The sequence below is a fragment of the Pseudopodoces humilis genome, chromosome 24 (genome assembly GCF_049639895.1).
Source record: "Pseudopodoces humilis isolate 2021_Gansu_Grassland_sample_001 chromosome 24, ASM4963989v1, whole genome shotgun sequence".
Taxonomy (NCBI): domain Eukaryota; kingdom Metazoa; phylum Chordata; class Aves; order Passeriformes; family Paridae; genus Pseudopodoces; species Pseudopodoces humilis.
The window spans coordinates 6,150,580-6,172,065 of NC_142223.1; the positions used below are offsets into that span (position 1 = coordinate 6,150,580).

The following is a 21,486-nucleotide window of genomic DNA, read 5'->3' on the forward strand; positions in this document are numbered from 1 at the left end:
CAGCACTCGAGCCTGGTTTGGATCCGGATCCTGGATCTCTCCGTTAGATCTCAGAGCAATTTCTTTTCCATTCTCATGGATCAAATCTTGGAATTTCTCCAGACAAATTCATTTTCTCTTCCTAAAAAACTGACTTTGGCATTCCCAGGAGCAGCAGCACTCAAACCCAGCTCGGATTGGGATCCTGGATCTCTCTGTTAAATCTCGGAACAGTTTATTTTCCATTCTCACGGATCAAATCTTGGAATTTCTCCAGAAAAATCCATTCCCTCTTCCCAAAAATCCTGATTTTGGCATTCCCAGACATGCTGGGAACAGCAGCACCTGAGTCCAGCTTGGAGCCAGATCCTGGATCTCTCCGTTAGATCTTGGAGCAATTTCTTTTCCATTCTCACGGATTGAATCTTGGAATTTCTCCAGAAAAATCCATTCCCTTTTCTTCAAAATCCTGATTTTGGCATTCCCAGACATGTTGGGACCAGCAGCACTGGAGCCTGTTTTGGATCGGGATCCTGGATCTCTCTTAAATCTCAGAGCGATTTCTTTTCAATTCTCACCGATTGAATCTTGGAATTTCTCCATAAAAAAATGGAATTTCTCCATTCCCTCTTCCTAAAAATCCTGAATTTGGCATTCCCAGGAGCAGCAGCTCTCAAACCCAGCTCGGATCTGGATCCTGGATCTCTCTGTTAAATCCCAGAACAATTTCTTTTCCTTTCTCATGGATCAAATCTTGGAATTTCTCCAGACAAATCCATTCCCTCTTCCTAAAAATCCTGAATTTGGCATTCCCAGGAGCAGCAGCACTCGAGCCTGGTTTGGATCCGGATCCTGGATCTCTCTGTTAGATCTTGGAGCGATTTGTTTTCCATTCTCACGGCTCCAATTTGGGATTTCTCCAGACAGATCCATTCCCTTTCCTCAATCCCTGACTTTCCTGGCATTCCCAGGCTGGCTGGGGCGTTCCCTCGGAATGGACGGAGTGGATTTTTTCCTCTTGATTTTCCACTTTGTTCCTTCAAGAACCAATCAAGGCCTGAAAGATTCATTGGAAGAGAGGAAGGTGGAATTATTTGCTGGGATTTGTGGGATTCCTTGGAATTCCAACTCATCCTTCCCGCCTGGATGTGCTCTGGGCAGTGCAAACCACGCCCGGTGTGGGGTGAAGAATTCCCATGGATCCAGGGCTGGAAAAGCAGGAATGAGGAATCCCTTGGCTCTGAGGATTCCCATGGATGGAAAAGCAGGAACAAGGAATCCCTTGGCTCTGAGGATTCCCATGGATCCACAGCTGGAAAAGCAGGAATGAGGAATCCTTTGGCTCTGAGGAATTCCCTTGGATCCACCTCCGGGAAAGGAGGAACGAGGAATCCTTCAGCTGTAAGGATTCCCATGGATCTAGGGCTAAAAAAGCAGGAATGAGGAATCCCTTGGCTGTGAGAATTCCCATGGATCCAGAGCTGGAAAAGGAGGAACAAGGAATCCTTTGGCTCTGAGGAATTCCCTTGGGTCTACCTCTGGAAAAGCAGGAATGAGGAATCCCTTGGCTGTGAGAATTCCCATGGATCCAGGGCTGGAAAAGCAGGAATTCTGCCAGCAGAGGGCCAGAGGATTTGGTTACGGAAGGAAATCCGGGAGAGGGGGAGCACGAGGGCCCTGGCGCCATTCCCAGGCTCTGACACCGCATTCCCAAGGGCATTCCCAAGGTCATTCCCAAAGCCGTCAGTGCGCGGCGGGAAGTGACTCATCCCCCGGAACCGGCACGGGATCCTCACCGGGACAATTAAAATGTTGGGAGAGCTCCCAACCTCCTTCCCTCGCTGCTGGTGAAAACCGGGAATGAACCGGGAAAAGGCTCCAGAGGGACCTCCAGGAATCCCTGGATGGGCTTGGAGGCCTTTCCCAACCCCAAACCATTCCCTGTTTCTGTCCCGGGATTCTCCCAACCTTCCCTTGCCCAGCTCAGGAGAAGCCCCACGTTCCCTCTGGATGGCCTGGGAATTCCAGCAAATCTCTGCCAGGGAATTCCAGGGGCTCCAGGGGCCTGGAGAAGGATTTTCATCAGGAATTTTCCTCTCAGTCTCTCTCAGGGAATTCCAGGGGCTGCAGGAGAGAGATTTTCATTGGGAATTTTCTTCTCAATCTCTTCCAGAGAATTCCAGGATCTGCCAGGGGGCTCCAAGGAACATGGAGAAGGATTTTCCTCAGGAATTTTCCTCTTAATCTCTCCTGAAGAATTCCAGGATCTGCAGAGGCCTGGAGAGGAATTTTTATGGGGAATTTTCCTCTCCATCTCTCCCAGAGAATTCCAGGATTTGCCAGGGGCTTTCACGGAACATGGAGAGGGATTTTCCTTGGGACTTTTCCTCTCCATCTCTTCCAGGGAGAGCCACCAGCAGAGAAGGCAATTCCAGACCCCAATTCCTTTCTTTTGCGGATTTTTAGGGACACAAGGCAATTCCAGATGGGATTTTTCCCAATTTCTCAATTTTTAGGGAAGGAATCAATTCCAGACCCCAATTCCTGCAGGGCCTCCAAGGAACATGGAGAGGGATTTTCCTCGGGGAATTTTTCTCTCCATCTCTCCCAGGGAATTCCAGGGTCTCCAAGATTCTCCAGAATTCCCCATTCCTTTGGGGAATTCCTTGGGTTTAGTGCTGGGAGAGCGACTGGATTGGATTCCCGCCCTTTTGCGACAGGATTTCCATGATTCCAGGATTTCCTCCTTCCCCAGCAGCAATCCCATGGCTCCAGCTGCCTCTGGATCATTTCTTCTCCACCTGGGAATAACGGCGCCACTCCTGATCCTCGGGAAAATGTAAAAAAACCCTGGAAAATGGAATTTCCCAGCCTGGAAAAGAGGAATAAATTCTGGAAAATATTCTTAAAAAACTCTGGAAAATAGGAATAAATTCTGGAAAATATTTTAAAAAAACCCTGGAAAATGGAATTTCCCAGCCTGGAAAAGAGGAATAAATTCTGGAAAATATTTTAAAAAAACCCTGGAAAATGGAATTTCCCAGCCTGGAAAAGAGGGATAAATGATGGAAATGGATGGAAAACGACAGGAAATTTTGGAAAGCAGAATTTCCCAGTCTGGAAGAGAGGGATAAATGATGGAAAATATTATAACAACCCTCAAAAATAGAATTTCCCAGTGGGAAAGAGGGATCAATTATGAAAATTGATGGAAAATGGCAGAAAATTTTGAAAACCCCTCAAAAATAAAATTTCCCAGTCTGGAAAAGAGGGATAAATTCTGGAAAATGTAAAAAAACTCTGAAAAATGGATTTTCCCAGACTGGCAAAAAGGGATCAATGATGGAAATTGATGGAAAATAACAGGGGGAAAAAAAATGGAAACCAGAATTTCCCAGCCTGGAAAAGAGGGATAGATGATGGAAAATATTTTAAATATTTAAAATAAAAAAATATTTTGAAAATATTTTTTGAAAAATGGAATTTCTCAGCCTGGAAAAGAGGGATCAATGATGGAAATGGATGGAAAATGACAGGAAATTTTGGAAAGCAGAATTTCCCAGTCTGGAAAAGAGGGATAGATGATGGAAAATGTAAAAAAAAATCCTGGAAAATGGAATTTCCCAGCCTGGAAAAGAGGGATAAATTCTAGATATATAAAAAAAAAACCCTGAAAAATGGAATTTCCCAGCCTGGAAAAGAGGGATAAATTCTAGACATGTAAAAAAACCCCTTGAATAATGGAATTTCCCAGCCTGGAAAAGAGGGATAAATTCTAGACATGTAAAAAAAACCCCTTGAATAATGGAATTTCCCAGCCTGGAAAAGAGGGATCAATGATGAAAATGGATGGAAAATTTTGGAAACCCCTGGAAAGCAGAATTCCCATGGCGGCAGGGAGGGATCAGTCCCTGTTTTCCCGCGGCTGGGTCCCCTCTGGCAGCATTCCAGGCTGTTTGTGCCGGGATGATTCAGAGGATGGGGAAGGGCTGGAGGAGCAGGAAGGGCAGCCCAGGCTCGGTATAAACACACCTGGGCCCCGCCGCTCCTGCTCCGGAACCCGGGGAGCGATCCCGGCTGGAATCGCCAGCGAGGGTTCCGAAGGAGGGAGTGGGGATTGCCGGGACATGATCCGGTCTGGCTGAGAGCCCTGCACAGGTACAGCGGGATGGGATCCGTGGGATGGGATCCATGGGATGGGATCCGTGGGATGGGATCCATGGGATGGGATCCGTGGGATGGGATCCGTGGGATGGGATCCGTGGGATGGGATCCATGGGATGGGATCCGTGGGATGGGATCCATGGGATGGGATCAGCCCGCGGGAGAGAAACTGGTCTGGGATTGCTGGGACTGGGAATGCTGGAAATGGGATTGTTGGATTAGGGATGGCTGGAACTGGGATCACTGGATTAGGGATCACTGGAACTGGGATTGTTGGAACTGGGATCACTGGGACAGGGATTGCTGGATTCGAGATCACGGGAACTGGAATCACTGGAACTGGGATTGTTGGAACTGGGATCACTGGGACTGTTGGAATTGGGATCACTGGATTAGGGATCACTGGAACTGGGATTGTTGGAAGTGGGATCACTGGACCAGGACAAATCCCAAATCCCATTTTAAGCCTGGCCCCTCTGTCTGGTTTTATGGTGTAAAGAGATCCCTAGAACTGACCAAAAGTATGGAATTCCTTCCTTTGTGAACGGCTTCGTCATTTCCCAGCATTCCCGAAGCTTTGGAAAAGTGGCTGGGAAAAGGAGAGGATGAATTTAAAAAATAATCAGAAAATCAAACCCTCAAAACCTCAAAAAATTCCTTTGAAATTCCACGCAAGGGGGAGGCTGACTCATCCCACGGAATTCCGGGTCTCAGCCGCGCTCTCCTCGGCTCAATCCAAATCCCCGTGTTCCAAGTGATCCCCAGAAACCCCAAAAATCAAAATATCAACCAAAACTCCATGGAATGAAACGAGGAAAATGAGCAGAATCTCCATTTATTAAACCCGAGAGGTTTCCGGGGGGTCAGGGCCGCGTTTGGCAAACGAGGAGCGCAAAGGAAAGTTCGGATTTTTATTTCAAAGCAAATTTTGGGGCTGAATTTGGAGTTTAATGTCAGGATTTTGCTGTGCTGGAGCTGACACAGCCCAGACCAATAAAACCTCCTGAAATTTCATAATTCAGGTTGTGAAATAAGAGCTGGAGCGAGACGAGGCTTCTCCCTTTCCCGGTTTCCCTCACTGCTCAGAATTCCTGAAAATTCCTGGGAAAACCCCCTGGAACTGCAAAAAAAACAAACCTAGATTGAATGGACCGGGTTCTACAAAAGAGAAGATTTAAAACCCCCCCCCAAAAAAAGAAAAAAGCAAAAACTCCCTCAGGTTTTCCTCATCTTGGAAGTTTGGGCTTGGATTTGGGATTTATCGGCATCCATGCTGCAGCTAAAAAATTTAAAAAAAAAAAAAAATCGATCTAAACTCGCTGGAAAATTCCCCAAATTTAACCCTAATTTAAATTTAAATAAATTATTTAAGTTATTTAAATTATTTTTATTTATTTATTATATTTATTATATTATATTTTCTATATTCTATAGGTTATATATATTACATATTAGTAATTATATATTTATTATTATTATTGAATTATTTAATTTCAATTTCAATCAAATTTAAATTTAAGGAGACGTTGCTCCCCCCCCAAAAAATCCGTATTTAAATGAAGAGAAGCACAAAAAGAGGAAATTCCGAAGGGAAGGGAGAGGGCTGAATTCCTCATCCTCAAACCACAGAGATTTTTAATTTCCTCTTTTTTTTCCTTGTGGAATGTGGGGAATATTTGGAGTTTCTGGGCGCCGCAATGAGGACGGGAATGCGGGAGGAGCTGCGGGCTGGAATTCCGGCTCCGCTGCCTCCTCCCAGCCGGGAGGATCCTGACTCATCCCCAAAACTGTTCCCGGGAAGCTGAGCTGGCACCAGGAATTTCCTGCTGCTGCCGGCTACAGCCGCTGGAATTTGCCTCTGGATGCAGGGGGAGCTGCAGGCGGTGCCAAAATATCCCAAAGTTTGGGTGATTCCGAGCGGGATAAAGGAACAGGAGCTGGAATTTGGCTCTGGATCCAGGTGGAGCTAAAATAACCCAAAATTTGGAGGATTATGAAGGACATGAAGGCACGGGAGGGGTTTGGAGCCTGAATTTCTGGGATTGAGGCTCCAGAACTCCCAGACAGGAGCTGGAATTTGGCTCTGGATGCAGGTGGAGTTGTGAGTGTTGCCTAAAATAACCCAGATTTTTGTGATTCGGAGCGGGATGAAGGGACAGGAGCTGAAAGTTGGCTCTGGATCCAGGTTTTGCTAAAATAACCCAAAGTTTGGAGGATTCCGAAGGGGATGAAGGCACAGGAGGGGTTTGGAGCCCGAATTTCTGGGATTGGGGTTCCCGAACCCCCAGACAGGAGCTGGAATTTGCCTCTGGATCCAGGTTTTGCTAAAATAACCCAAATTTTGGGAGATTCCAAGGAGATGAAGGAACAGGAGCTGAATTTTGGTTCTGGATGCAGGTGGAGTTGTGAGTGTTGCCTAAAATAACCCAAATTTTGGAGGATTATGAAGGGGATGAAGGCACAGAAGGGGTTTGGAACCCGATTTTCTGGGATTGGAATTCGTGAACTCCCAGACAGGAGCTGGAATTTGGATCTGGATCCAGGTGGAGATAAAATAACCCAAATCTGGGTGATTCCGAGCGGGATGAAAGGACAGGAGCTCAAAAGTTGGCTCTGGATGCAGGTTTTGCCTAAAATAATCAAAGTTTGGAGGATTCTGAGGGGGATGAAGGGACAGGAGCTGGAATTTGCCTCTGGATGCAGGTGGAGCTGCAGGTGGTGCTAAAATAACCCAAATTTGGGTGATTCCGAGGGGAATGAAGGTGCAGGAATGGTTTGGACCCCAGTTTTCTGATCCTGGGGTTCTGCTCCAGAGCCGGGCTCAGGCAGTTCCCCCTTTCCCATGGGAAAACCTCCGGAACCTCGGAGAATTCCCGTGGCTCTCCCTGTGTCTCGGTGACAGCATCAGGCCTGGAATTCCACCATCTCTGCTGGGAAAAAAAAACCCCTCATTTCCTCCCTTCCCAGGTTTTTTCTGGAATTCCAGCATCCCCGGGCGGCTCCCTCCCAAAAATCCCAAAAAAACCCCATTTTTCCCCTCGTTATCTCCCCGCTGAAAAGTGTTGTCTGTCTCTTAGGCCTGGCTCATGCTCCATAATCCCTGAGGCATTCCCAGAATCAGAGATTCCCTCATGGAATCCTCTGCTCTCCTCCCAGCCCGGCTGCCGGGGGGCACCACCCGGGGTAGGTCCTCCTCGTGCTTTTTCCGCCCAAAAGGGAGGAATTTTGGTGGGAACGTCGCTCCCGTTCCAGCGGGAAAGGCTCGGAGGGATCCCTGCAGGTTCCTCGCTTCTCCCGACGCCTCCTTGGGGCTCCCTAAAACCAGAGGCAAAAAAACAAAAACATTTTCCAGACCAAATGGGAAGAATGAAAAGTGATTCCGAGGGGGATGAAGGGAAAGGAGGGGTTTGGAATCTGAATTTCTGGGATTGAGGCTCCTGAACTCCTAAACAGGAGCTGAAAGTTGGATCTGGATTCAGGTTTTGCTAAAATAACCCAAATTTTGGGTGATTCTGAGGGGAACGAAGGAAGAGGAGCTCAAAATTTGGCTCTGGATGCAGGATTTGCCTAAAATAATCAAATTTTGGGTGATTCCGAGGGGGATGAAGGAGCAGGAGCTGGAATTTGCCTCTGGATGCAGGTGGAGCTGCAGGTGCTGCCTAAAATAACCCAAATTTACAGTGATTCTGAGGGGGATGAAGGAACAGGAGCTCAAAATATGTCTCTGGATGCAGGTTTTGCCTAAAATAACCCATATTTTGGATGATTCCGAGAGGAATATAGGGAAAGGAGCTGAAATTTGGATCTGGATGCAGGTGGAGCTGCAGGTGTTGCTAAAATAACCCAAATTTTGGTGATTCCGAGGGGAATGAAGGGACAGGAGGGGTTTGGTACCCGAATTTCTGGGATTGGGGCCATCTGTTTCCTGAAGGGCCTTCAGGTGTATTTAGGGCAGACAAACTCCCCAAAATGGACCCATCCAAAATGAATCCCCCAAAATGGACCCATCCAAAATGGACCCATCCAAAATGGACCCATCCAAAATGGATCCCCCAAAATGGACCCATCCAAAATGGACTCATCCAAAATGGATCCCCCTCAAAATGGGCCCATCCAAAATGGACCCATCCAAAATGGATCCCCCAAAAAATGGATTCCCCCCCAAAATGGGCCCATCCAAAATGGATCCCCCCAAATGGATCACCCCCAAAATGGATCCCCCCAAAATGGACTCATCCAAAATGGATCCCCCCAAATGGATCACCCCCAAAATGGATCCCCCCAAAATGGACTCATCCAAAATGGATCCCCCAAAATGGGCCCCCCCCAGTGGAGCACGGCTCACGGGTTTTCCCGTTTTTATGAGCTGGATCCATTTGCAGATTGGGGGTTAATCCTGCAATTCCAGCTGCAGGGAATGAAGGAATTCACCCCAAATCTGCTGCCCCCAACTCCTTCTGTTCCCATCTCTGGGAACATTCCTCTCGGTTCGCAGGCCGGAGAGGAACTGGTGGCAGTGGGAAGGCAGCAGCTCACGCTGGGGGTGCAACGTGGAGCTCTGCACTGAGCAGCTCCAGGGCTCCAAATCCATGGAAAACGGAAACCGGAATGCCGAGGTTTCGCTCCCGTGGCCTTCCCGGCTCTGCCGCAGCTCGGGAGAGACACAAAGGGCTCCGGGGAGGGCTCGGAGCCAGCGCGGGGAGGGAGTTTGCAATGAAATTAGAAAACAAGAAAAATAAGAAAAAAAAATTAAATAAGAAAAAATAAGAAAACATCAAATAAAATATAAAATATAAAAAAAAATATAAAAAATAAAATAAAATAAAATAAGAAAAAATGAAATGAAATGAAATGAAATAAAATAAAATAAAAATAAAATAATAAGGGGAAATAATAAAAGGAAATAATAAAAGAATAAAAGAAAATAATAAAAAGAAAAGAATAAAAGAAAATAATGAAATAGAATTATAAAACATAAGTAATAATATAAGAAAATAATAAGAGAAAATAATAGAAAGTAAAACAAAATCTAGATAAAAATATAATATTAACATATGATATATGAATTATATGATATATAATATATGTACTACATTATACATTTATTAATATTATATTTTTATTTATATAGATAGATCTATCATATATAATATGTTAATATATTGTAGTATATTGATATAAAAATTTATATATATTATAGAATAAATAAAATAAAATAAAATAAAATTGAATGAAATAAAGTAAAATAAAATGAAGTGAAATAAAATACAATAAAATACAATAGAATAATAAAATAAAATAAAAGTAAATTAAATTAAATACAGAAAAATACAATAGAAAAATAAAATAAAGTAAAATAAAATGAAATTAAATAAAATACAATAAAATACAATAGAATAATAAAATAAAATAAAATACAGAAAAATACAATAGAAAAATAAAATAAAATAAAATAAAATAAAATAAAATAAAATAAAATAATCCACCCTACGCCGTTCTTCTTTTCCAGAGTCTCCCAGGGCTCTGTTCCTGGCCGGGGGCTCCGTCATGTCGTGTTTCCCCCAGCTGTGGCACTCGAGCACTCCGGACTCTCCGAGCAGCCCCGAGCCGGCGGCGCCGCCGGTGCCCCTGAGCCCGCTGGTGCTGAGCTCGCCGGGGGGGGGCGGCCGGGGAGGCTCCCCGGGTTCGGCCAGCCCCGGCTCGCCCAAGCCGGCCTCTCCGGTGGAGTGCTCCATCTGCTTCACCAGCTACGACAACGCCTTCAAGACGCCCAAGGTGCTGCAGTGCTCGCACGTGTTCTGCCTGGAGTGCGTGGCGAGGCTGAGCGCGGCCCTGCCCGGCCCCGCCGGGCCCGGGGAGCCGCTGCCGTGCCCGCTGTGCCGCCAGCCCACGGCTCTGCCGGGCCGGGGAGCGCCGGGGCTGCGCACCTGCCGCCCGCTGCTCGCCACGCTGCCCCCCGAGCAGCAGCAGGAGCGCCTGCTCTGGATGGACGGCACCAAGCTCTGCTGCCGCCGGGCCTCGGACGACGCCGAGAACCCCGAGTCGTGCCTGTCCATCGACGTGGCCATGAGCAAGGAGGACAGCGCGGAGCCGCCGCCGCCGGGGCTGGCGGGGAGGCTGTCCCGCTGCGAGCTGTGCGACGATTGGAAACGAATCGTGCTGCTCTCGGCTCTGGTGCTCATCCTGTTCTGCATCGTGCTGTGGCCCGTGCAGTGCGCGCTCAAAACCGGCAACCTGCGCTGCTTCAGCCGCCCCGCCAGACCCCAATTCTTCACCCCCAAAACCACCCCGGCACCGGCGGCGGCCACACAGCTCCCGTTCCTCTAGGAACCCCTGGAGCTGCTCCGGGACGGGAACAGGGACAGGACCCGCTCTTCTGACAGCGGCTGGGACAAAATCCCCATTCCTCCAGTGCCAGAGCGGCTCGGGGATGGGACCTGGGACAAAATCCCCGTTCCTGTAGGGCCGGAGCGGCTCGGGGACGGGACCTGGGGCAGGACCTGCTCTCCTGACAGCGGCTGGGACACAGCCCCCGTTCCTGTAGGGCTGGTCCCTGCTCCGGGATGGGAACAGGGGTAAGACTGCTGCTCTGGCAGAATCTGAGACAAAATCCCTTCCCAGTGGTGCCAGAGCCTCTGGATCTGCTCAGGGATGGGAACAGGGACAGGACCTGCTGCTCTGGCAACTTCTGGGACAAAATCCCTTCCCAGCAGCACCAGGAGCCTCTGGATCTGCTCGGCTCCATGGGGATGAGGAACAGGACAATTCCTGGATCTGCTCGGCTCCATGGGGATGAGGAACAGGACAATTCCCTTTCCTGGGAACGCCCGCTGAGTTCCTGGGATGGCCGGCAGACCCCGCACCACCCCCCCCGTGTCCCTGGAGTATCCCTGCGCATTCCCTGCCAGGCTCTCCGTGGAATCCGGGCCTGGAATGCTCGGGGAGCAGGAGAAGCGCGGGATCCCCCACGGCAGCGGCATCTCCTTCCTCGAGTTCCTGAGGGAATAAAGGGATTTTTTTTCTTCTTGCCAGCTGGAGCAGCTCCGGAATTATTCCCTCGAGGAGCTGGGATGGGGAGGGCTGGATGAACAGGTGGGAAACTGCCGCATTCCAGAGGCTGGGAAGGTTCCCTGGTGCTGGAGGTGGAGCTGCCGAAGCGAGCTCATCCCATCCGCATTCCCACAGAACCCAGCACCCGCTCCACTCATTTTCCCAGGAAGATGCTCCCAAATCCCTGCTGTCCCTCTGGAAGAGGATTTTCCAGGCAGAGGCACAAACCCAGCGCAGCCTGGAGTCACCAAAGCACACCCCAACCTCTCCCCGCTGCCAAAAAATCCCGGTTTATTGGGACAGCTTTGTCCTCCTCATCCTCCAAAGCGCCGCTTTCAGACCCCACCAGTGGCTGACGCTGCTTTTATTGGAACAGGGATGTGCCAGGGATTCCCAGAGACTTCCCGGCTCCCATTCCCAAAAAATTCCATGTTTTTATGTATTTAATTCTTTGTGTTTTATTGTGTGCAAGGAGCACGCCTGGACGGATTCAGTTGTGTTTTCCACAATTCCAGGTGTCCCTGGGTAGGATTGCTCCCTTTTCCCTTGCGATTCCAGCTGCATTCCCAGGGCACTTTATCCGGAAAATTCCCAATTTCTCCCATTTTGGGGTTGGGGGGGGAATTGTCCCAGATGAGATTTCAGATCCCAAAACTGCTCTGGGGGTTCAGCAATTGGAACAGAGCCCCAAAACTGGCACACACAGACAGGGAACAGGGATTTTTCCATGGATTTCAACATAACAGGGATCACACAGACAGGGAACAGGGATTTTTCCGTGGATTTTGGTGGAGCAGGGATCACACAGACAGGGAACAGGGATTTTTCCGTGGATTTTGGTGGAGCAGGGATCACACAGACAGGGATCAGGGATTTTTCCATGGATTTTGGTGGAGCAGGGATCACACAGACAGGGAACAGGGATTTTTCCATGGATTTTGGTGGAGCAGGGATCACACAGACAGGGAACAGGGATTTTTCCATGGATTTTGGTGGAGCAGGGATCACACAGACAGGGATCAGGGAACTTCCCTGTCCTGAGGAGCCCCAAACCGACCCCAGAATTTGAGGCTCAGGGCTGGAGCTGGAGCTAGGCCCTCACTGCCCAAACCCCTCTGGAAATCTGGATTTTGGTGCCGACTCCACCGAGATTTGAGTCCAAGGGATCAAAACAAATGGGCAGATCCCCAATATCCCAGTATCCCAGGCTGGCAAGGGTTTTATCCCAAAATATCTCTGCTCTGGGGAGTCATGGTGGCATCAGGGCGAGCCCCCCACTCTCATCCCAACATCCCAACATCCCAACCCCCTGGACTATGAGGGGTCAGGTGGGTTTTACCTCCCACAAACCAAGCACTCTCTGGATCTGAAGGGCAAATTCAGGGGTCTTGGACAAACCCAGGAAAAATGGATGCTGCTTCCCAGAAAAACCAGAAATTCCAGGAAATTTCTCTCCATAAAAGCCTGAAATTCCAGGAAATTGGGATAAGAAGGAGTCAGGTGTGTGAAATCAAGAACATTCTGGATTTGAAGGGGTCTTGGACAAACCCAGGACAAATGGATGCTGCTTCCCATGAAAGGCAGAAATCCCGGGAAATTGCTTCCCATAAAATCCAGGAATTCCAAGGAAGGCCCTGGATCCGGCTCTTTCCGGTGCTGGGTGGGGAAGCGGAGGCCGCTGTCCAAGAGGGAATAAAAACCGGGACACGGCCGCTGACATCCCCGGCAGGTCAAAAATAGCGGCTTCGGAGCCAAAATAAACCCTGGTGGATTCCGTGTCCAGCTGGGGAATCCCTGGGAGCTGCCGGGGCAGGAGCAGCTCGTTCCTCAGGGATGAGGGTTCGGAGAGGGCACAGCTTCCCTGGATTGTTCCCGGGACAAAAAACCCCTGGGAATGCTGACCCTTGTGCTGTCCTTGCTCCTTCTCCTGCCACTGAGATTCCCAGTCCTGGGAGCTTCTCCCAGATTTTGGCTGACTTGGTTTTGTCAGCCAGGATATGTGGGAGATGCTGGATCCAGGGCATTTCCTTGGGGACATTCCTGGCTTTTATGGGAAGCAGTTTCCTGGGATTTCTGGCTTTTCTGGGAAGCAGCATCAATGTGACCTGGTTTTGCCCAAGACCCCTGAATTTGCCCTTCAGACCCAAAATGTTCTCGATTTCACACACCTGATTCCTTCTTATCCAAATTTCTGGATTCCTGGCTTTTTTGGGAAGCAATTTCCTGGGATTTCTGGTTTTTCTGGGAAGCAGCATGCATTTGTCCTGGGTTTGCCCAAGACCTCTGAATTTGCCCTTCAGATCCAAAGGAAAGTGATGGAATTGTCCTTCCCACTCCTTTTATCAATCCACATCCTGCTCGAGGCTGATTTTCTGTGGATTCCCAGCAGGGAAAACGCTGCAGTCCATGAGGAACAACCCCCAGGGGCGTCACCTCAGCCCTGTGGGATTCGTGGGATGCAGAAAGTCCTTGGAAAACGCTGCTGAGGGGATAAAAGACACAAAGAGGGAAAAGTGGAGACTCCCTGGCCACAGAAGAGGGGAAGGAAAGACACAAAAATCCTGCGAAACCCCGGGATTTGGATTGGAATTTACAGAAAAACTGAATTGAGGAGCCATGGGAACCCCTCTGCTCCAGCCCCCTCTGCCCAGCAAACAGCACCAGAAAAAAACAGGATCTTCCTTTATTCCAGAGGGAAAGAAAAGAAGCACCAGGCCCCTTAAAAACCTCTCAAATTGTTTCCAAACTTTTATTTCTGGGTGATTTGACGAAAGACACGAGTTAGTAACGGTTACATCATGCTGCTCCTCTACTGCGCGGCGCCCTTCGGAATTCAGCCAGCGGCTCCCAAAGTCGGGAATTCTCCCTCTCCACCGAGCCACACGGACAGCTCAAGGGGTTTCAATTAAAAAAAAAGCCCCAAAAAAACCTAAAATCCAGAAAAAAAAACCCACCTCGATGTCTTTTTTGGGGGTTTTTTGCAGGTTTTGTGGTAGAAATGTTAACAGTGAAGTGCACGGCTCGAAGGGCGCTGCTGGAAATTCCAGATGCTCCCCCAGAGGACACAAAATCCCGGTTTAAGGCATTTCCAAGCCCCAGCGAAAGCAGAATGAGGTTTTAGCTTTGTTTTTGTTCTGTTGTTGGGTTTTTCTTGGCTGTTTCTTGACTTCATTCCTGAAAATCAGCAGCTTCCCCGTCCCTCTGGAGTTGGAACATTCCAGCTGGGAATGCCATTCCCAAAATATGGATTGGGGGACTCCCCAGTCCATCCCTCCCAGCCCAGCCCAGCATTTCCCACCAGGAATCCCAATTTGGACTAAAAATGGGAATTTTGGCACCCCAGGAACACTCCCAGCCACAGCAGAGCCCTCACCCGGCACAGCCCCCCATGGAATATTTAACCCAGGATCTTCCACAGGATTGGGAATATTTTTATTGGATTTTTTTTTTTAATCAAATAAATGAAATAAAAGCAGATCCAAGTGGTTTTTCCATAGGTTTTCCCTCTTGGTTCCACCTTTGTTCAGAGCTCATCCTGAGAGAAGAAATTTGACCTTTCCTGCCTCAAAGGTTGGTGCCAAAATTCCCGTTTTAAAGGGAGCCCGGCAAGGTGGGATAGAAATTTAGGGGGAAAAATGCCACATTCCAGGAATTCCCACCCAAAAGCTGGTGGGATCCTGCAGATGAATTCCTTAAAGTTGTTTTTCCATGGAGCAATTCCAGCTGAGGGTGGGAAAGGGAGACAGAGGCCACAAAACACCAGGAAATCCTTCCCATGGAGAAGGAATCCCAGTGGGGGATGGGATTTCTTCCAGAGCTGGGATCCATCTGCTCTTCTCCAGATTCCAGGAGATCCAGAGGCTGCAGGCAGAGGCGCCGTCACACCCCAGAAACTTTTGAACCAAATTTTCCTTTCCAGGAAGAAAATGCTTCAAATTCCCCACAGATATTCCCCAGCCCCGTTCCCATTCCCGTTGGAGCCATTCCTGCTGGGCTAGCAGCATCCAGAGGAGCGTGGAAGACCCAAAAACTCCAAATCCAAGGTAAAAAAATTCCAAAATCTCTGTGGGAGAGGCTCCAGCGCCAGCTCTGCAGGCCTAGGCTGGGAGCCAGAGGCTGGGAAACGCGGCAGGACATGGAAGGACACATCCAAGAGATCTCTGAGAAGGGAGAAGGGAATCTCCTGGTCCTTTTTGGAAGAGGGAGAGAATTCCCAGCTCTCGGAGAGGAGCTCCGAGCGATCCCCAGCATGAGGGAGGCCGAGGCTCGGTGGCCTTGGGAAGAGCAGCCGGGGGGGTCGGGACACATCTGGATGAACACAAAATGTGGGAATGAGGTTTCACAGCTGCTCCTGCACGTGTCCAAGAGGAAGAGGAAGAGGAGAACCACTGGAAAAATCCACATTTTTCCCTCCCCAGCACCTCTCAGTCTAGCGAAGAGTCACGAGCCAAGCGCAGAGAGGAGCGGGCCCGGCTCTCTCCCTTCCAGTGCGTGGAATCGTCCCTGATTTGAGCAGAGCTCCAAGGAGAAAAGCACTTGAGATCCTTACACACATAAATTACGGAGAGGAACGGGGGGCAGCAGGAAATCGCCTGGACACAGCGCCAGGAGAAGGTTTGGAAGAGCCAGAGCCCGGAGCGGGGTGGGAATTCCCACCCTGCCAATCCGTGAAGGCCTCGCCAGCACCGGCAGTGTTTCCCCCGCAGAAAAACAGGGTCGGCTTTGGGAGCAACCCCCCCAAAACGCCGGGAAAAAAGGGGGGAAACCACCCCAAAAAAAAAGAAGCTTCAAGTATGAAGAAGACGGGCGCTGCAGCGGGAGAGTTCTGGCGCTCCTCGGAGCCGCGGGTCGAGCTTCATTGGGCGGCGCCGCCGCTCGGGCCGGCTCTCACCGCCCGGAGAACCCGTGGGAAAAACCAAAAATAGGGTTTCCTGCCCTCCCCGTCCCCCCCAAAAATATAAAAAGCAATAAGTTTACAAAAATAGAAAATAATTCCAGCGGCAGGCGGGCGGGCGGCGGCGGTGATGGCTCTAGGGGGCCGAGCAGTGCAATATCCGCGGCGCGTTGAGCGCGTCCTGGCGCAGGTGCAGCTCCCGGCGGTCCAGCAGCACGGAGCGCATGCAGCCCACGAAGGCCGTGCTGAACGCCTTGGGCAGCCGCGGGCGCGCGCTGCGCTTGTCCAGACCCCCTGCAATGGAATGGGGTCAGTGCCCGAGGCTGGGAACAGGATGGATGGATGGGGATGGGATAGGATGGAATGGGATGGGAATGGGATGGAATGGGATGGGAATGGGAATGGGATGGGATGGGATGGGATGGGATGGGATGGGATGGGATGGGATGGGATGGGATGGGATGGGATGGGATCCATGGGATGGGATGGGATGGGATGGGATGGGATCCATGGGATGGGATGGGATGGGATGGGATGGGATCCAGGGGATGGGATGGGATGGGATGGACAGAAATGGACAGGGATGGACAGGGATGGGGAATGGACAGGGATGGACAGGGATGCGATGGACAGGGATCAGGAACTGGGGTCAGCTCAGGGACAGGGGACAGCTCAGGTCAGGGGCCAGGGGATGGACAGAGTGGGGACAGCCACGGTCAGCTCGGGGCAGGGACAGGGGACAGAGAGTCTGGCCCCAGCACTGTGACACTGCCACCACTGGGGTCTCCCTGGGAGGGTGGGGAGGCCCTGGAATGGATTTCCCAGAGGATCTGGGGCTGCCCCATCCCTGGGAGCGTCCCAGGCCAGGCTGGAGCAGCCTGGGACAGTGGGACACGTCTGGAAGTGACACTGGAGGGGCGTTAAGGTCCCTTCCAACACCAGTTCGGGCTGGAATTGCCTGTTGCTGCCCTGGGGGCGCGGTGCCATGGCAAGGACTGGAAAGCATCTGTACAAAATTTTAGGCCACCTGGGAGGCCAAGGTGTGGTGTTGAGGGAAGGGAAGGACATCTCCACCCCATTCCAGCTCTGAATCCTCCCATGGGACACTGGGAATGTCCCTTCCCCCGGACTCACCCAGCCACAGCGCCCCGTCCGTGTCCAGCTGGGTGGCCCCGAGAGGAGAGGAGCCGGCGATGGGAGCTTCATTCCCAACCTGCAGGGACCCTTCCCTCTGCACCCTGCTCCCGAGGGAGGGGGGAAAACCAGGAATCCATCAACAACCTCCGAGAGACAGCCCAGGGCTGGTCCCTGCAAGTCCTGGCACTGGGAACCACCAGGCTGGCAGATTTTGGGATAACCTCCATCCCATTCCTGGGATTCATCCATGGGATCTGTCCCACCTGCTGCCCTTGGGAGTTCCAGATTTTGGGATAACCTCCATCCCATTCCTGGGATTCACCCATGGGATCTGTCCCACCTGCTTTTCCAGCTGCAGAGTGGAATATCCCTCTGGATGCAATCCTTGCTCTGGTGCCACCCAGTGATGGGGACTGTCCCCTCTGGCACCCCTGGGACACCCCCAGAGCCATCGCAGCCCTGCCAGATCCCAGCAGGAATCCCTGGCACTCCAGGGCTGTGATCCCTCCCCACTCCCACCTCCCACCTCGCTCCCACCGGGAACGCAATGTGAAACCCGAATCCAAGGCACGACCCTTCCACCCCTCCTGCTCTGTCCCCTTGCACATTGCCAGGTGTTCCCCAGCAGGACAGGACCTCCCCTCTATCCTTATCCAGGGACAGATCCTTGGGGATCACCGGGCTCAGCTGCCTCATTCCCAGCTTTTCCATCCCGATCCTGATCCTGATCCTGATCCTGATCAATCCCGATCCCGATCCCGATCCCCATCAATCCTGATCCCGATCCCAATCCCGATCAATCCCGATCCCGATCCCAATCCTGATCAATCCCGATCAATCCTGATCCCGCCATCCCCCTCACCTGGAGGCTTTGATGTGGATCCACTGGTTGGTGTTGACGGGCACCGTGGAGCGCAGGGTGACGGCTTTGGAGCCCAGGTCGTAGCTCAGCTGCACGAAGCCATCCACAATGGCCAGGGCGATGTAATCCGACTTTTCCAGCCCCTTCCCGCTCCACAGGAGCAGCCCCTGCGTGGCCTCGGTTTTGATGCTGAGCTCGAAGTGGTTGGACTGCAGGGCCTTCTCGCTAGGGAGGGAGAGCAGCGCTGGGAGCTGCACCGGGAAAGCCACGGGCGGCTCCTCAGAGCAGCCTCCTCTTCCCAGGGACTCCCCACCTGTCCCCACCCGCTGGCCTCGAGGGTCACAGATTGTGGGATAACCTCCATCCTATTCCTGGGATTCACCTGTGGGATCTGTCCCAAACTGCTGCCCTCAAGGGTGGCAGATTTTGGGATAATCTCCATCCCACTCCTGGGATTCACCCATGGGGTCTGTCCCACCTGCTGCCCTCATGAGGAGCAGATTTTGGGATAGGATCCCACAAACCAGCTGGGGTGGCCTCCATCCCACTCCTGCGATTGGGACACACAGGCAGGGTCTGTCCCCAACTGCTGCCCTTGAGGGGGACAGATTTTGTGGGATCAGAATTCCTGGTAGTGGATGGGAAGCTCCAAGCCAGGCCAGAGGCTCCAAGGAATGGCCCTGGAGGTCTCCGAGGCAGTTCCCACTCTTGGGAATGCCAAGGCTGGAGTTCTCCCACCCTCCTGTGCTCCTGAGCGGGGCTGCACACCTCTCCTGGGATGTTCCCCAAGATCCAGCTGGAGATTCCTTGCTTTTGTCCTCATGGAGCGCAAGGATCAATCCCAGACACAGCAGCCTCGGCACCCTGGGGACTGTGACAGGGAGGGGATGGAGGCAACAAAACCTTTTCCCAAGGGAGGAATGAAGGAAAGATGGGATTTTCCCCAGGTTGGAACCCAAATTTTTTCCTCTGGAACAGGCAGGAGGCCCTTGGCAACAGGTGGAGCGGGACACACAGAGACTGGACAAGAGGGACAACACGAAGAGCTTTTTATTCCTGAGGGGCGCTGCATCCGGAGGGTGGGACAGGGCTCTGTGTCCTTTGGGGTCACCCAGCCTGGGCCCCTGTGCGGAGCTCATCCCTCAGGATAAAAAGGCAGGAGGGGACACACAGGACACACACAGGGACACGGGGACATGCTGAGGCACGGGCAGGCCACGAGGCAGGCACAGCCTGGCACACTCACCTGGGCTCCCAGGGGAAATCCAGCGCCTCGGGACTCGGATGGGGAAAAAAGGGGAGCGTGCCATAAGCGCGGGGCAGCGAGGAGACCCACCCAGCCTGCTTTTCCTTTTCCTTTTCCTTTTCCTTTTCCTTTTCCTTTTCCTTTTCCTTTTCCTTTTCCTTTTCCTTTTCCTTTTCTTTCCTTTCCATCCTCACCCAGCTCCAGCTCTTCACCCCACTCAGAGCCCCAGCAGGAAGCGCCTGGAGTGATCTGGAGAGCCGGGAATTGTCCCATGGCAAGGAGGGAATATCCAGCCCGTGCTGGGTCTGGGATGGCTGAGGGAGCTGGGAAAGGGGCTCAGCCTGGAGGAAAGGAGCTCGGGAAGGAGCTTTTTGCTCTCCATGAATCCCTGCCAGGAGGGGACAGCCCCAGGGGGGGCTCTGCTCCCAGGGAACAGGGCCAGGAGGAGAGGGAACGGCCTCAGGGGAGGTTTAGGTTGGAGAGTTGGGAAAAAAAGCTGGATGTCCCAGTGAAAACCAGGACGGGCACGTCAGGGCCTGGAGAAACCGTGGGAATGTTGATCCCGCCCAGGACACACCCTGGAGCTTCCCTGGAGGAGGAAAAATCCACTTTTATGGGTGGCCAAACCCAGCAGGGGGATGTGGGAGAAGCTCCCTTAAAGGATGGGGCAGCACAGCCCAAAGTGACTGGGAAAAGGCTGGGAAAAGTCTGGGAAAAGGCCGGGAAAAGGCTGGGAAAAGGTCGGGAAAAGGCCGGGAAAAGGCCGGGAAAATGCTGGGAAAAGGCCGGGAAAAGGCCAGGAAAAGCTGGGAGTGGTGACGTTCCCTCTGCAGGGACACAAAGCCAGCAGGGATGAGGCTCGGGGAGGGGGCACAGGGACAGTTATGAGGTCACAACACTTCCCATCTTAAGAGGACACTCAGGATAATCCTAAAATTCCTGAAAATGCCTTTCCAGCCCCTCGCAATGCCATGGACATGCAGGCGACGGCTCTGCAGCCCCCCATGCACAGGCACAGCTCAGCCCCACGGCCCTGGGGGCTCAGAATGAGGTGGGATGAGATGGGACAGGCAGGGATCCCTAAAAATTCCTCCTTCCCATGGCAGGGAATGTTCAGCACGGAGCAGGGAATGTTCAGCACGGAGCAGGGAATGTTCCTGCATGGAGCAGGGAATGTTCAGCACGGAGCAGGGAATGTTCAGCACGGAGCAGGGAATGTTCCTGCATGGAGCAGGGAATGTTCAGCACGGAGCAGGGAATGTTCAGCATGGAGCAGGGAATGTTCCTGCTCGGAGCAGGGAATGTTCCTGCATGGAGCAGGGAATGTTCAGCATGGAGCAGGGAATGGAGCAGGGAATGTTCCTGCATGGAGCAGGGAATGTTCAGCACGGAGCAGGGAATGTTCCTGCATGGAGCAGGGAATGTTCAGCACGGAGCAGGGAATGTTCAGCACGGAGCAGGGAATGTTCCTGCATGGAGCAGGGAATGTTCCTGCACGGAGCAGGGAATGTTCCTGCATGGAGCAGGGAATGTTCTGCATGGAGCAGGGAATGTTCCTGCACGGAGCAGGGAATGTTCAGCACGGAGCAGGGAATGTTCAGCACGGAGCAGGGAATGGAGCAGGGAATGTTCCTGCATGGAGCAGGGAATGTTCAGCACGGAGCAGGGAATGTTCAGCACGGAGCAGGGAATGTTCCTGCATGGAGCAGGGAATGTTCAGCATGGAGCAGGGAATGTTCCTGCATGGAGCAGGGAATGTTCAGCATGGAGCAGGGAATGTTCAGCACGGAGCAGGGAATGTTCCTGCATGGAGCAGGGAATGTTCAGCACGGAGCAGGGAATGTTCAGCATGGAGCAGGGAATGTTCAGCACGGAGCAGGGAATGTTCCTGCATGGAGCAGGGAATGTTCAGCATGGAGCAGGGAATGTTCCTGCATGGAGCAGGGAATGTTCAGCATGGAGCAGGGAATGTTCAGCACGGAGCAGGGAATGTTCCTGCACGGAGCAGGGAATGTTCAGCACGGAGCAGGGAATGTTCAGCATGGAGCAGGGAATGTTCAGCACGGAGCAGGGAATGTTCAGCACGGAGCAGGGAATGTTCCTGCATGGAGCAGGGAATGTTCCTGCATGGAGCAGGGAATGTTCAGCACGGAG

At 51.6% G+C, this 21,486-nt stretch overlaps 2 protein-coding genes across 9 annotated transcripts in view; one reads left to right on the plus strand and one right to left on the minus strand.

Moving 5' to 3' along the window:
- Positions 1-4,040: 4,040 nt before the first annotated feature.
- Positions 4,041-11,635, plus strand: RNF223 (ring finger protein 223). 2 transcript variants are annotated; one of them, XM_005530483.3, is made up of 3 exons: positions 4,060-4,137; positions 7,221-7,326; positions 9,653-11,635. In XM_005530483.3, exons 2-3 carry the CDS (start codon positions 7,275-7,277, stop codon positions 10,468-10,470), a joined length of 870 nt encoding a protein of 289 aa, XP_005530540.3. In that variant the 5' UTR covers positions 4,060-4,137; positions 7,221-7,274; the 3' UTR covers positions 10,471-11,635. The 2 variants fall into 2 exon arrangements, with proteins under 2 accessions (XP_087922723.1, XP_005530540.3); XM_088066597.1 differs by lacking the exon at positions 7,221-7,326 and having other exon boundaries at positions 4,041-4,137.
- Positions 11,636-13,923: 2,288 nt separating this feature from the next.
- The window catches only part of AGRN (agrin), a 99,191-nt gene continuing 91,628 nt past the window's right edge, over positions 13,924-21,486 (minus strand). For all 7 annotated transcript variants that reach the window (XM_088066452.1, XM_088066453.1, XM_088066450.1 and 4 more), the window contains 3 exons: positions 18,087-18,311; positions 17,222-17,325; positions 13,924-16,381 (listed from right to left, as the gene is read on the minus strand). In XM_088066452.1, coding sequence (XP_087922578.1) covers positions 16,224-16,381; positions 17,222-17,325; positions 18,087-18,311 — 487 coding nt within the window. In that variant the 3' untranslated portion in view covers positions 13,924-16,223. The remainder of the gene's footprint in view (positions 16,382-17,221; positions 17,326-18,086; positions 18,312-21,486) is intronic.